The following is a 16,170-nucleotide window of genomic DNA, read 5'->3' as shown; positions in this document are numbered from 1 at the left end:
TTGGCAGCCTAACATAATGATTCTCCATATAGGTTGACTCCAGTCCGTGGAAAACTTACACACACATACACACACATATACACACAGACACACACATATACACACATATATACACACAGACACACATAGACACACAGACACACATATATATACACACACACACACACACACACAGATCATTTGAGTTTTCTTAGCATCATAACAGGTAAATATAACGTTGGCAGCCTAACATAATGATTCTCCATATAAGTGGACTCCAGTCCGTGGAATGAAAACTTACACACACATACACACACAAAGACAAACACAGACACACACATATACACACAGACACACACAAACACACACACATATACACACAGACACATATATACACACACCGACACACATTTACACACACTTACACACCGTTTTCTAAGATCTGATGGATAACCTTCGTATTTGAATAAATCTTGCACACTTACGCACCTTTTAAACATGGTAGGGGTCATGCGGTTGCAAATTTTTACTTTTACACAAAATTACCCAGCCACTTTTTACGAGAGAGAGAGGGAGATAGAGTGAGAGAGAGACAGAGAGAGATTATATGAGTTTTCTTAGCATTATAACAGGAAAATATAACGTTGGCAGCCTAACATAATGATTCTCCATATAAGTGGACTCCAGTCCGTTGGATGCAATCAACACAGATAGGACAGTACATACAGGACATCACCATACACACATATACACACACTTCGACAGACATGCACACACAGGCAAACACATATTCAAACACTTACACACCTACACACTCACACATATACACACAAATATATATATACACACCTACACACAGGCACACATATATACATACACCCGTATATGTACACAGACACACACAGAGAGACATACACACATATACACACAGAAACATACACACACACACTTACCCACACATAGATACACACACACACATACACACGCATATACACACACAGACACACACATATACATACACAGACACACAAATATACCCACACTTACACATATACATACATACATACATACATATACACACACATACACACACAATTTGCACACTCATGCACACACACATATACAAACACTTACACACAGAGACACACATAAACACACACATATATACGCACACATATATACACACATATATGCACACACAGACACACATATACACACACATATACACAAACACTTACCCACACAGACACACATATATACACACATACACACACAAACATATATACACACCCTTATACACACACATATACACACAGAGACAAACATGTATACACACAGACACACACAAAGACACACACATATACACACAGACACACACATATATACACACAGACACACATATATACACACATTTACGCACACATATACACATACACACACACACACATATACACACACCTACACACACATATATATACACACACAGATACACATATATACACACACTTACACACACAAACACATATACACACACTTACACACATATATATACACGCAGAGACACACACACATATATACACAGACACACACATACACATATATACACACACTTATACACATATACACACACAGACACAAATATACATACCCCGACACACACTAACACCCCGTTTTCTAAGATCTGATGGATTGCCTTCGTATTTGAATAAATCGATAAACCCTTTTATTATTCTCATAACGCTGTCGGTCCAAAATATAAAGTCCTGACATCGAATACATCATGTTTATCGCCTGAATAAAGGACACGTATGAAGGTTTTCTATGCATCCTGCCAACCAAATACAAACACAAACACACAAACAGAGCCCTTCAAACACCATGAAACGACCACCCCCGAAAACCAACTTTGTACTTAAGGCAACAACTATAGACAAACGCCTCGAAACAGTTGTAAGAATCACCACTAACCCTCGCATTCATTTAACGGGACACGTAGAACTTGCACTCACAATATTTACAAGAATCAAAACCTCGTTTCGCTTGTTGTAGCACACACAAAGTCTTTCTAATGTTCGAGGTTCTATTGGAAACCTCCGCAAAGGGCCCTGGTAGTTGAAGGGTAAACGACATAATGGATATTGATACTTGGGTCGGGTAAAGGTCACTACATGTGGTCCAACGACACGCTTGACTGGTCGTTAGGGATTGATATTACACTATGAGTGTGTTGCCTGTTGAACGTTGGAGGGGATTGACATGGCGACATCGACCTACACTTCAGAGTCGTCCAACAAAGAAATGCAATGAGATCCTTTTGGTAAACATATTTTGGATACCCGGGACGTTTATATGAACAGGCATGTGCATATTATATTATATTATATCATATTATATTATATTATATTATATTATATTATATTATATTATATTATATTATATTATATTATATTATATTATATTATATTATATTATATCATATTTTATTATATTATATTATCTGATTTATATTAAATTATAGTATATTATCACATTTATATTAAAGTTAAATTTACTATTTCATGTTATATGTTTTAGGTTTAATACAGTTGGCGTGTGATTAATGCTATTTCTAGCAGTCGTGCTCGTTTATTTTTTAAAAACGGCATTGTATCACATCTTCTCATAACATTCATTTTCAATATTTCTTTTTTATCATTAATGTTTTATACCATTTGTACAGCAACAAACCCTTTCCTTGGTAATATGAAATCTCTAAGATAAGCTTGGTTAAACTGAAGTCGCCATCCTACTTATTTTTTTCTAGAGAATAAAATGATTCATTTCAAAACACAATTGATTTTCGGTTCCGATGATCATACACTATGATCCTGTATCAATTGTCAAACAATACGTCACGTGACATCGATCGATCCCCAGTTAAATGGGATTATACTATAAATTATTATTTTCTTTAACAGACACAACGCTGGTGACAATGGAGTACCGAGTTTGGAGGATAGTGGGTGACGTCACACACTGACGTCAAATCCATACACACCACGTGACGTAAAGGAGTCAACGTGACGCCATGGCACACTTCGTAGATCACGTGATAGAGGTCATCTCAAAGCCACCGGCCCAACGAACTGATCAGGATGTGGCTGAAATATTGCCATGGTTACGTAAACGGTCGAATACCGTATACCACCTAACCAGAGGTATGTTCTGAATACCATAATGATGTCAAATAAAAGCGTCACGACCTTTTCCATTATACTTTTATAAAGGGCGGTCGGGTAGCCTAGTGGTTAAAGTGTTCGCTCGTCACGCCGAAGACCTGGGTTCGATTCCCGACATGGGTACAATGTGTGAAGCCCATTTCTGGTGTCCCCCGCCGTGATATTGCTGGAATATTGCTAAAAGCGGCGTAAAACCATACTCAGTACTTTTATAAAACATTAATGCAAGAGAATAGCCAGTCTTGGTTATTCGCCGAAACAGATTCAGTGGGCGTAACAATCTAATTAAAATCAGATCTTTGTACTCGCTACCACTAAACAAAGATCTGGGGACATCCCATTGGGGGTCACGTCAGAACGACCTTTCATTGGATCAATCAGAGCGTCGCTTACCAGATCATGAAAGTGACACTCGGAATCTGTTTTCTAACTATGCAACCACGAAATATGTAACACGGGGTATTCCGAACGACAGTTACGGGCTTTATGATTATATCCATACAAACTAGGCCATCTATAAGCCATTCCAGAGTGTTCTTCTTATCAGTTTTAATTTTTTTGTTCGAGAATACGACAAAATATGTTTCGAAGCGTAGGCCCCAGTTTGAAACTAGTGTCGTAAAGCTCGAGAAAGCTGCCTTCTGATTGGCTTATGTCGATTTCTTGTCAGTCATTTCATTGGTCGGTCAAAATTCGCGAAAGGTCGTTCTGACGTGACCCATAATGGGATGTCCTCAGATCTTTGTTTAGCGGTCTCTTTTAATTGTAATAAAGAGGGGGCACGGGTGGCCCAGTCGTCTAAGGCGCCGCGATTCGCTGTGCAGAGTTGCGTCCCTTGGACACGCCAGAAACCTATGATCGTGGGTTCGAATCCCGGTTCGCCAAGATTATGTTTCTAGGTTTGTCAGCACCATACCCGTGCTCGTGGGTTTCACCGAAGTGGTAAACGTCTGACACCTGCATCACTTCGGGCTTTCCTCCCACATTAAGCTGACACGCCGTGATATAACTGGAATAATGTTAAAGGCGGCGTTAAACCCAACTCACTCACTCACTCACTCACTCACTCACTCACTCACTCACTCACTCACTGTAATTAAGAAGTTGTTCATCCATAAATTCTTATCCTTACTTCATATTCCATTAGGCATAAAAGACAAAATAGTGGTGAAAATTATATGAATTGATCACTGAACCTCACATGGGACACCAGTGCTCCGGAAGACGTCACGTTTGTCCTGCTCCACCGAGTGTAGGTCATCCCTCTTGTCATTGAGTTCAATGGATAGAGACTCAGATAGGTGACTGTAAAATGAAATTATTTTATCAATCTTTCTTCCAGCGGTTCTCAAAAACCTGATACGAAACTGCCATTACCGGAAGTCGCCCCCTAATGACGTCATCATCAAGCAAGGCGAGTTGGGAGACTGGTAAGACATTTTTGAGACGACAGCTTCGTATCTGTGGTTCACTGATACTAATCAATGCGAACGGTCAACGTTCACATGTGACCTTGACCCAATCAGGGTCATGGTCGTCACCAGGCAAAATAACAGGAAATTATCACTCCAACAGCAACTATGCATGTTAAATATAGACCATTTGGCAGAGTGATGTCCCGTTGCTGGTAAAAATGCATTCAGACCTCCACATGACCTATACACCATTAATACCCTCAAAGCAAAATGCAAGACAGATGCACCAGCGCGCGTACTTTAATTTGCAGTCTATACAAAAGAACTATTTTAATTATTTGAAACCGGGTGAAAAAACATGGGAACTACTTTTTCAGTATGTACATCATCCTCCGCGGAAGGATATCGGTATACATCGACCCGTCCATGACAGGGGAAGATGAGGGGTTCACGCCGGTCCCTTCCTCCCCCAAGAAGCACGGAGGGGTGGGGGCATCAACCGCGGAGACGAAGAGACGCAGGGCAGGGGACAGGTCTTCCTATGGGAAATTCATCATACACTTTGGTAAGCATGTGACTCGCATGGATGGTGAATGGACGAGTGAATGTTGAATTACGCCGCATCAACAGTTCTCCATTTGTATATATACTCACTTCCAAAAGAAACGCTCATATATATTTCCTTTTCCTTTTCGGACATTTCATGCTTTAGGGTGTGCAGTTTTTTTGGAAGTGAGTATAATAGTACATACCCTGCCTGGAGGTCGGCATTAGGGGATAAAGGACAGGATAAAGACAGATAAAGTACGTCTGAGACGTATCCATGTTAGGCAGCATGGTATCTCAATGGGATACAGCCTCACGCACACGTGCATTCACGTCGCTGTACAAGTGAATTAATCTTGAACGCAACGTTAGTCTCCCCTTTCGTCTCACCTCACCTCACCTCCAAGTCTGGGCGGTCGGGTAGCCTAGTGGTTAAAGCGTTCGCTCGTCACGCCGAAAACCCGGTTTCGATGCCCGACATGGGTACAATGTGTGAAGCCCATTTCTGGTGTCCCCCGCCGTAGTATTGCTGGAATATAGCTAAAAGCGGTGTTAAACCATACTCACTCACTCACTCACTCACTCACTCACTCACCTCCAAATAGGTAGCCTTAGACTAACATCGAGTCTCTGAAATGAAACTACAGAAAAAAACAGTTGTTAAATTATCTTAAAAATATAATAAAAAGGAGCCGAGAGACTCTCTTCATTTTCTTGATACTGCAGTAATTTAGACTTGCCAAACATTACAGACTTGCATGGGCTAAATTGGATATATTTGTATCAGGGTCTGTATGACAGACTAAGATAGCCTGTGTAAAATCAAATCAGGGCTAACAAAACTAGGGGTTGACAACATGAGCAACGCTCATTGCCGTCGGGTGCAGTGACACTCTATCAGCGAGGGTCCTGCTCCAAGAAGCGGTCGTAGCGCTATGACTGTCGTAAAGCTACGTTACAGTAAGTTACGACCTTCTTACAGCTAAAATCGCTTTGTTGAACGGTGCCTTAGTCTCACATTGTGAGCACGAAATCGTCATTCATCGTTCACACATTCGATGACGTCAGAAATCTTAATTACTTAGGTTGGGGGATGGCGGATTAACAGACTATAACTCTTCCATCCGACAAAATTCTTTTCAGTGGATGTTCAGCTCAAGGCCTAAATTCTAATCGTAATGTTTTACTCTTAAAATGAACAGCATCCTTGGTAAAGCTAGTAAACCCCTCCCATAAAGCTAGCTTACACGACCAATTCCGGATCAGAATTTTGAATCTATAGAAACGTTCAAACAATATAACGGCGAGGAACATTAGAAATGGGCTTTGCACAATGTACCTATGTGGGGACTCGAACCCGAGCCTTCGGCGAGACGAGCGAACGCTTTAACCACTAGGCTACCCGACCGCCCCTTTACAACCGATGGTCCAATCACTCGTCATATACAGACCGCCTCCGTGGTCTAGTGGTAGATCGTCTACCCAAAAAGCGGAAGGTCGGGGGTTCGATCCCCACCCGCTTCATACCAACAGACGTTTGGTACATGGTACTTTTTGTTACTTTGCCTGGCTTTCGACATTTGGGGATAAAACAAGGACTGGTCGGCTCGGAGTCAGTACACTGTGTCTGAGTGGGGTATTCATGTTGAACTGGTATCTCAGAGGGCTAGCACTATAAAATCGGCATTAGTCCCGACAAGTATATGCAGCCACACACAGACACACGTGTGCATGCATGTCGCTATATCAGTACAATAATCTTGGACGCGACGTTACACGCCATTTCACCTTACCCACCTCGTCATATACAAATTCGTACTTCCCTTTTGCCTCATTGCGCTTCTACTAAGTTAAAAGAGCAAATCCCAAATAGTAAGTAAGCTGAGGAGCCAACAAGACCGGTGATATTACTCTTTATATGGCGGAACTTAACACTTATATTTAAGTTTGCTCATTCCGGTTTTAAAAAAAAAGCATATACACTCTTTGCCCTTTATGACCTCGTACAGTAGTTAGTGAGTGAGTATGGTTTTACGCCGCTTTTAGCTACATTCCAGCAATATCACGACGGAGGACCTCACACTTAGATAGCATATTTACCGATCCTGTGCTTATATATCACATTTATCCTGTCCTGTGCTAAGATAGCATATTTACCGATCCTGTGCTAAGATATCACATTTATCCTGTCCTGTGCTAAGATATCGTATTTGCCGTCTCGTCTGTCTCACTCACTCATTCACTCTCTCACCTTCCCTATGGTTTCAGAGTCGGGGAAGAGTTTCGGTGAGGTGGCCTTGATGAGTGAAGACAACATCCGTAACGCCAGCATCATCACCGACAACGATTGTGACTTCCTCGTGGTCGACAGAGAACTCTTCAACTCCTCATTAAAGGTATCCGTCGTTCCTGTACATATATTTGCCGGATTCTTTAAAAAGAATACGTCTACGACCTGCGTCATTTTGACACATCATCATTATCATCATCACCATCTTCATCATCATCATCATCATCATCATCATCATAATTATCCCACTGAGATGTCATTCTGCAGTTTATCAAACCCGACCAGTCCTTGTTTCAAAGCCTTGTGTATCCCCTTAATGCCGAGCGCCAGGCAGGGTAACAACAAATGCCATCTTTTTACGTATTTTGGTATGACATTGCCAGAGAATCGAACCACCGACCTTCTGCTCTCCCATGCCATATCCAATAGGCCACGGAAACGGTGCTCCCACTTAAAGTTGCCACTCAATGATATAGCTCACTCACTCACTCACTCACCCTTAAAGCCCATATGAGGCAGTGAGGTAGCCAAGTGGTTAAAGTGTTTGTTCGTCACGCCAAAGTCCTGGGTTTGTTCCCCGAATGGGTACAATGTGTGAAGCCCCTTTCTGATGTCCTCCGCCTTGATATTGCTGGAATATTGCTAAAAGAAGAGCGAAGCCTCACTCACTCACCTCATTTGTCTCATTCATTCATTGAACAGTAATCTGTCATACCGACCCTGAAACAAATATATTCAATACAGCCCATGCAAGTCTATAATAGTGTACTGCGGTTTCAGGAAATAAAGAGTGTCTCTGAGATCCTTTTTAATATATTTTATTAAGATAATTTAACAACTGTTTTTTGTAAGATATGTTCATTTCAGAGACTACATGTTAGTATAACCGAAGTTTCTTGTTGGCGTCGACTATATCTGTACTTCAAATATTTATCAAACAGATAAAGACAGAAATAAGGTTAAGGCTGTTACACCGCCACTTCATTGTCCCATCGAGATTTGATCTTTCTATTCTGATAAATCTTTGCCACCGTGACCTCTTGACCCCTGGGTAAATTGAGGTATGTTGAACCTATCAGTAGTAACACATAAGTAGACGTTTGGCTGTCAAGAGAGTGTCGGTTCTGAAGTCTGACCATGTCTGAAAATGCCGACGATGACAGCGACGACAGAGACGTGAGCGAAACATCCTTGTTCTGTGTTTACATTTAGCGCAACATATACTACTCAAAACAAGTTAAGGGCCACCCGATTCTTTCACATGACTATAGTTTATCTGTCATGCCATGACAGGTTAACTATAGGAATATGAAATAATCGGGTGGTCCTTAACTATATTTTAGTGGTGTATTTATGTAGTATACTCAAGGTAAACATCGGTTATCACGCTCTTATTTATCATAATGTGATATATTTAAAAGCACGTGACATAAAAGGGGGCACGGGTGGCCCAGTCGTCTAAGGCCCCGCGATTCGCTGTGCAGAGTTGCGTCCCTTGGGCACGCCAGAAACCTATGATTGTGGGTTCGAATCCCGATTATGTTTCTAGGTTTGTCAGTACCATACCCCTGCTCGTGGGCATCACTTCGGGCTTTCCGAACTCACTCACTCACGTGACATAAAACTCTTCTAATTTTCGTTGAGGATTTTCCAGTTTGTAATTAGACATATACATTTCTTTCGTTAAAAACAAACATATTAAAAAAAATGGTATGTTCTTCAAACAAGCAATGGTGACATATCTTGTTATTGTCATTCGCTCTGGTGGTTAAAGCGTTTGCTCGTCACGCAGAAGGCTAGGTTTGATTTCTACAGGGGTACAATGTGTGAAGCGCAGTTGTGGTGTCTCATCTGTGTGATTGCTGGAACATTGCTGAAAGCGGCGTAAAACCATACTCACCCACTCACTCATGCTGACATGTATCACTATAATATACACTGTTTGAAAAACATAAACAGCTTCTTCACATAGACGTTATTTTAAGTTCGTATCAATATAATCGATTCACCGCAACACATAATTTAATTTAATAAATATCACGTATTTTCACTTTTACGTTTTCTCTTTACAGCAAGTCTTAATTCTATGGGGTTCGTTTCAGGAATATGAAGAGAGGTCGTACGCCGAATGCCGCCATTTTGTTCAGAAACATCCGTTCTTCTCTAAAATGTCGCAGCGCTTCAAGCGACTCCTCACTCTCAGTTTACGGAAGGAGCAATATGGCTTCGAGAGTACACTGGTAAAACAAGGGGAGCCAATCACTGGCCTTCATTTCATACTCAGGTTAGTCTGCCTTTGATAGTACATGTGAATTTTGTTCGAATGATGCCCCTGTTCAATGATACTCTTCAAGTGCCCCTGTCTCCCCAAGGCTCAGTACTTCGCTGTACGGAGAGGCATCCCTTGGGCACGTCAGAAACCAATGATTTGTGGGTTCGAATCCCGGTTCGCCCTGATTATTCTAGGTTTGTCAGCGCCTACCCGTTCTCGTTGGTTTCATCAACGTGCTAAATGTCTAAGACCTGTATCATGTCGGGTCTTCCATGAAGCTGACGCATCGTGATAAAACTGGAATTCTGTTAAAAGCGATGTAAATCCCAATTTACTCAGTCTACCGCCTCACGGGCCGCTTGGGTTGTATACTCCCCAGGGAGCTGATAATGAAACTCGGGTTCACACTGATCCAGTGACAGAGATAATACTGTAAACTACAATTATAACGAACTCAAAGGGACCACTAATTTTAGTTCGTTATAACCGTTCTTCGTTATAAGCATACATACAGCACATACACAGCAAATGGCTGAGACAAAAAAAAACAGTTCGTTATATCCGTCAGTTCGTTATAAGCGTGTTCGTAATAACGTAGTTTACTGTATTATAACCTATCATGGTCTAAGCGCAGTTATAAATTGGAACGTGTCCTATATAAATTCATTAATATAAAATTCGTCGGTTCACATGCCAGGATCTTATACCGCAAAAACACATTTTGAATTTCCTACATAAAAATACTGCGGACACAGTCATCCTCCGTTCCGTTGTCGCTTCACATGTAGATGAGTATCCAGCCGGGTTCCCTGGGTACGCGGCGCCGGCACTGCTGAGTATCGAACCCCGAGGGACCCCGATCAGAAAAGGTTCCCTTCTCCATGTTCGTCGTAAGAGCAGGCGCTGATCGGGTTATCATTCTCTGTTATTTGTCTGAATGTTTGTTTGTTCGTTTGTGTGTTTGTTGTCGCCGCAATCAGCAATATTCCAGCTATATGACGGTGGTCTGTAAATAATCGAGTCTGGACCAGACAATCCAGTTATTGACATCTTGAGCATCGATCCACGCAATTGGGATACGATGTCATGCATCAACCAAGTCAGCGAGCCTGACCACCCCGATCCCGTTAGTCGCATTTTACGAGAAGCATAGTCGCCTTTTATGGCAAGCATGGGTTGCTGAAGACCTATTCTACCCCGGATCTTCACGGGTCTCACCCAGTAAGTCGACTTTAACGGCAAGCATAGGTTGCTGGGGATTAACGCTGGGAAATTTTACGTTGGCACGTCTGTTAACCTTTACAGCCATGATCTTGGTTAGAGTTGGTAGGTGGGAAAACGAACGGCGATTTGTTTTCATTAAAGTATGCCAACGGTAGCATGGAATGTCGACCTTGACAGACGAAACTGTGATTAAAAATCACCAGGTAGAAACAATGACTTCAAAACGTGTTATCAATGAATGGCTCATGTGCACCCTGGATACCACTTGGCTATCAATGGCTGGTAATATCATTCAAAAGTCCCTCCCAACCACTGCTTACCTGTTTAACTTGTGGTTACCTACAGTGCTCGATTTAAGGAACTTGATTAATTTAACTTGCACCAGGTGCTTGTTGAAATGAAAACCTAGTTGCACCAGACAAAACCAGATTGCACCCTGGTCCCAGAAACTTCTCTAAATAATACAATCTCAGATCTCTGATAACACTGTCATGAATTTTAATATAGTTGGTACTAACTGTTACAGTACATATTTTGCATCAATGGTAACCTTCCTATAATACATAATGATTATCATTAGTTAGATAATCTAAACATCCTTACTTGAAACGCTGGTAACTTCCGTGACCGTTCAGGCTACAGTACATAATTTTGAAGTACCCACAGTTTGATGACGTCAAGCCCAAGAAAGCATGACAAATTACACATAACACAGGTTTATGAGTAATGTGGTGAATAAATCCTAGAGGTATTCAATGTGTTCAATATTGTTTTAGTGTAGACAAGTAAGGGTGAGAAAGACACAAATTTGAAGATTTTTTACATGCACATGTAGACATAAATAAATAGGTTTCATTTTTTAATAATAGGTTGCACCGATGCATGTTATACATAGACAGTCGAGCCCTGATTTGTGATTGGTGCCTACTCGTGTCTGGTATCCATGGTAGCGACTCCGACTGCGGGCACTGTACTAGGTGCATCTGTAGGTCTACAAGCAGCCTACACGTCACTGCCCTGTCTCTGTTCTACTGATGCCAATATAAGAGACCGTATTACTCCTTGTTTTCCAGAGGCCAGGCCAAGTTCTTCATGGAGCCCACCCGTCATCGTCACCAGTACCCTAACCTCTGGCCCTTTGAAGCTGCTATTGATATCTACTCCATTGAATTTGATTGGTTGAGGTACGTGAGTGATTAGACTTGATTGGTTGAGATAAGTGAATAATTCTATTTGAATTGGTAGATTTTAAGTTTTGAAAATTTGATTGGCTTCAAAAGTGAACTGACCGCCTCCGTGGTGTAGTGGGTAGAGCGGTGGTCCGATTCCCGGCATGATGAGAATAAAACAGGGACTGGTTGGCTCGGAGTCAGTATTCTGTGTCTGGTTAGGATTAGTACAAGCAGCCACCTACACACACACATGTGCATGGACGTAACTATATCAGTGTGTGTTTGTTGTTTAAACGCCTCACTAAGCACTATTCCAGCTATATGACGGCGGTCTGTAAATAATCGAGTCTGGACCAGATAATCGATCTACGAATCTACGAATTTGGGATACAATGACATGCATCAACCAAGTCAGCGAGTCTGACCACCCGACCCCGTTAGTCGCCTCTTGCGACAAGAATAATCTCCTCTCATGGACTCCATTATTTACAGACCTTGGTCATATAGCTGGAGTATTTCTGAGTTAAACAACAACAAACAAACAAAACAAAACTCACTCAGAGCATCTGGTAATTACACGAGTGTCTCTTGTTCCACAGGGAGCCAAGGAAGAACGCCATACTAAGGAAATACCGCGACCCCAACGCCCTCCCCATGAAGGTGGACAACGTGGACCTCCGGCGTAGACAGGGTTACGTGGCGGTAGAGAGGAAGCTGCACGAGAGGTCTGTGAGTCTGTGTGGGGTCCAGAACGGAGAGGTCCTGGGGGACACCGAAATATGTCTGGGTCTAGGAACCTACATGCAGACTGTCGTGTGTTCCACTGACACTGAAGTATTCATTCTAGACATGAAAAACTTTGAACGACTTGTTGGAAGAAAGAATCCAAACACTATTCAAATGATGAAAAAGCTTGTGGAATCTAAGTTAGCTATTCGTAAGGACTTAAAATATGCACAACACATACCTCTTTTAAAGTTTCTCCACTATAAACTGACTGAAGGGTCGTTACCGGAAGCTAAGAGACTACCTCCGTTGAAAGAATCCAAGGTTGCTCCGGATATTAATCACGAAAGGCAATACATCCTGGATAACTTTTTGGAAGGAAAGTCTCCACTTGTGGATCCCCAGGTTCCAGGGGCTGTTTATTATAAGAATCTCATGCAGGAGAAAGCTAGAATACGAGAGAATATCCGGAAAAGGGGGTCTAGTTTCAATGTTCAACATAAACAGAAGATAAGAAACCCGAACCGACGTCAGCCAAGAAGCCGGCGAGAGATTGTGGAGAGTCTACAGCAGATGTTGGATGACGACTTGCTCATGTTCCAACAGCCCCGGAAGAAGAAACCTGCCGGATCCAATGGTTCCGTCCGAACTGATGCCGTATCTGAGACGACCGTCAGCAGGAGGACAAGCTTCTCTGAGCCTTCCAGAAGCAGAGCAACGAGTTTCTCCAGGAAGAAGGGGAAGTTTGGATCAACGGGATCCTTGAACACGGATACCGATGACAAGGAGTCCGTTAAGAGTGATGGATCCTCTTCACAGAAGAGGTTCAACTCCAAATTTGTTCCAAAACCTCCATCGGAACCAAACAGTGGTAAGTCCACCCCAAGAAGAGGATTATCTCCCTTGAGTGTTTCGAGTGAAGGTAAAGAAAAGGATCAGAATATGATGCATCAGTTGAATGAGCATAGCGTTAAGCTAACCCATGGACCGATTCCACCAGCGTCTTCACGGGGACCCCAGCTGACTGAAAGCAACAACGTCCTACCACCAATACGAGAAGATACGGCAGAACAGCTTCTGTCTCGTGAACGAAAGGAAAGTGCAGTTAGCAGAAAACCAAATCTTGAATCCCCGAAGGAGATTATCGAACTTGAGCTCGAACGACCCAAAAGCGCCAAAGGTTATGAACCCTTGAACATCGAACCCTCGAAAGAGAAACCGGAGGAGGAATTCCATCTCCCAACTCTAGCGTATGTACCCCTGTCCACTCGAAGGTCCAGCACCAGTTCAGTTAGGTCCAGATGGGAGCCTGCAAGGAAGATCATACAGGAGAGGATTCAGGATCGCATCTCGACTCAGTTAGCTGACAAGGAGCCTTCGTATGCGGATTACGACACAAGCGAAAACTCCCTCAGCTATCTGGAGTCCAGGATCAGGTCTTTTCATCTCAAATACGGCAACAAGAACAAGATGACCCTGAAACTACCCAAGCTGCGGCGGTACACTGGACATATACAGGTACGGAGGTTGTTACTGTTCCGAATTCCAACAATCGTGAATTTTGTGAGTACGCCGCTTTTAGCAGTATCCAAGCAATATCACGGCGGTGAACACCACAAATGTTTTTTACACATTGTACCCATGTTGGAATCGAACCCGGACCTCCGTCGTGACGAGTGAACGCTTTAACCACTAGGCTACCCCGCCACCCTTTTGATAGTGTGAATGATCAGTTTGTATAGTAAAAAAAACAATAATTTGATCATTATCCACCCTGCCATTAGCTAAGGGAATATAATATTCTAAAGGATTTGGAATCGTTTTATCTTTTTCTGTCACTGATTCAAAAACATGAGTTAACCTTATTTTTGGCCTTAACTTTCGCAAACAAAATTATACTTTTCAAAACTCCCCCATACCCTAGATTCGATTTTTGACAGGAAACAACACTCACTCACTCACTCACTCACTCACTCACTCACTCACTCACTCACTAAGCTTCATTTTGAATCTTCCTTATTTCAGGAAACTCCCGAGTCTCAGCCTCGTCCAGGTGGAAAGGTATGGATCCGGAAACAACTGTGTCAGTTTGCTGATCAGCGCGTGCAGGTCAAAGGTCACAAGCACGTGCGGTACCACATGGTGGAATCCTTACCTCAGTTCGACCATGTGAAAAAGACCCGGATGATAATGAACTACCTTATGAGTGCCAGAAACCAAACTGACACGCAGTCACTCGGCAATAGTAACCAAGCAATCAGCTTCACCCAAGAAAGCTGATATGACGTTTAACACGAAGTATTGGGTCATGTCGGATAAATAGTATTATATGTGTGATTTAGAGCAACTATATGTCACCCATATATCAATGGGGAAACAACGAATGGTTGAAAAAACAGGACTTGAATCCCAGTGTCTCAAAACCCGAAACGAGAGCATGATGTCAACGGCACTCTGCAACAAAATCATATTTTTTTCTTCATCAAAGTCAAAATGCGTCGACACGCTCTACCGGTTTTTTTTCCATTTTATGTGCAACACGCATGTTCGGGAAGACTCGAGTAATCGCCCCTGTACTACAAAAGCAGGATCGGTCAAACTAAAGCGAAACGAAAACTGGTCAAATGTGTGCAAAGACAAACGTTCAAATTTCCTTGGAGGATTTTGTACAAACTTGGTATATTTAAATTTATTTACCTCGTTTGCCTGACGTCTCGTGCATTGCTGACAATAATCTGCAAAAGCTCTTGTGGTGACAGTTTTACTAACTTATTGGGTTTTTTTCACTGAAAAATATTTTTGTAATTTGACCATATGGTTGTTTGTTATTTTTGTTATTTGTATGCAGTGAACACATTGGTTCTCGGTGTGCAGCAGGCAATCCCGTGGTTCGGAACGGGTCAACCATTACCTTTGTTACAAGATCTTACAACTTAAGAATCTTACAGCTGAAGAATCTTACACGTGGTAATGCGGAAACGTTTTCGATAGAAGTTGACATAAATCTTACCCTATCTCCAAATGCACAATATCACTGTTTGACGACCTTGCCTGACCCTGTACATTTCGTGACCAGGGCCCCGTTCCACAAAGCCACCTTAGCGCTAAGGTGATCGTAACTCTCACACTTTAACACTGGCTTACGATAGTCGTAGCGCTAAGATCGCTTTGTGGGGCGGTGCCCTGGGGGATCCAGTCGTCTAAGGCAGAGCAATTATCTGTGCGGAGTTGGATCCCTTTGGCGTGCCAGAAACCTATCGTCGTGGGATCGAATCTCAGACTCGCACTGTTAATGTTTCCAGGTTTGTCGGCACCATACCCGTGCTCG

At 42.3% G+C, this 16,170-nt stretch overlaps 1 protein-coding gene across 5 annotated transcripts in view; it reads left to right on the top strand.

Moving 5' to 3' along the window:
- LOC124130870 overlaps nucleotides 1-15,652 on the top strand; it is a 37,421-nt gene extending 21,769 nt beyond the window's left edge. For all 5 annotated transcript variants that reach the window (XM_048388453.1, XM_046493907.2, XM_046493909.2 and 2 more), the window contains 8 exons: nucleotides 2,937-3,176; nucleotides 4,540-4,627; nucleotides 4,990-5,177; nucleotides 7,427-7,554; nucleotides 9,551-9,732; nucleotides 12,018-12,128; nucleotides 12,716-14,360; nucleotides 14,868-15,652. In XM_048388453.1, the coding sequence (XP_048244410.1) occupies nucleotides 3,047-3,176; nucleotides 4,540-4,627; nucleotides 4,990-5,177; nucleotides 7,427-7,554; nucleotides 9,551-9,732; nucleotides 12,018-12,128; nucleotides 12,716-14,360; nucleotides 14,868-15,122 (2,727 nt within the window). In that variant the 5' untranslated portion in view covers nucleotides 2,937-3,046 and the 3' untranslated portion in view covers nucleotides 15,123-15,652. The remainder of the gene's footprint in view (nucleotides 1-2,936; nucleotides 3,177-4,539; nucleotides 4,628-4,989; nucleotides 5,178-7,426; nucleotides 7,555-9,550; nucleotides 9,733-12,017; nucleotides 12,129-12,715; nucleotides 14,361-14,867) is intronic.
- Nucleotides 15,653-16,170: the final 518 nt, after the last annotated feature.

The sequence above is a fragment of the Haliotis rufescens genome, unplaced genomic scaffold, assembly GCF_023055435.1.
Source record: "Haliotis rufescens isolate VD_foot unplaced genomic scaffold, xgHalRufe1.0.p SCAF_10, whole genome shotgun sequence".
Classification (NCBI taxonomy): domain Eukaryota; kingdom Metazoa; phylum Mollusca; class Gastropoda; order Lepetellida; family Haliotidae; genus Haliotis; species Haliotis rufescens.
The sequence above is the reverse complement of the archived record's forward strand: the minus strand, read 5'-3'. Positions and strand labels throughout refer to the sequence as shown.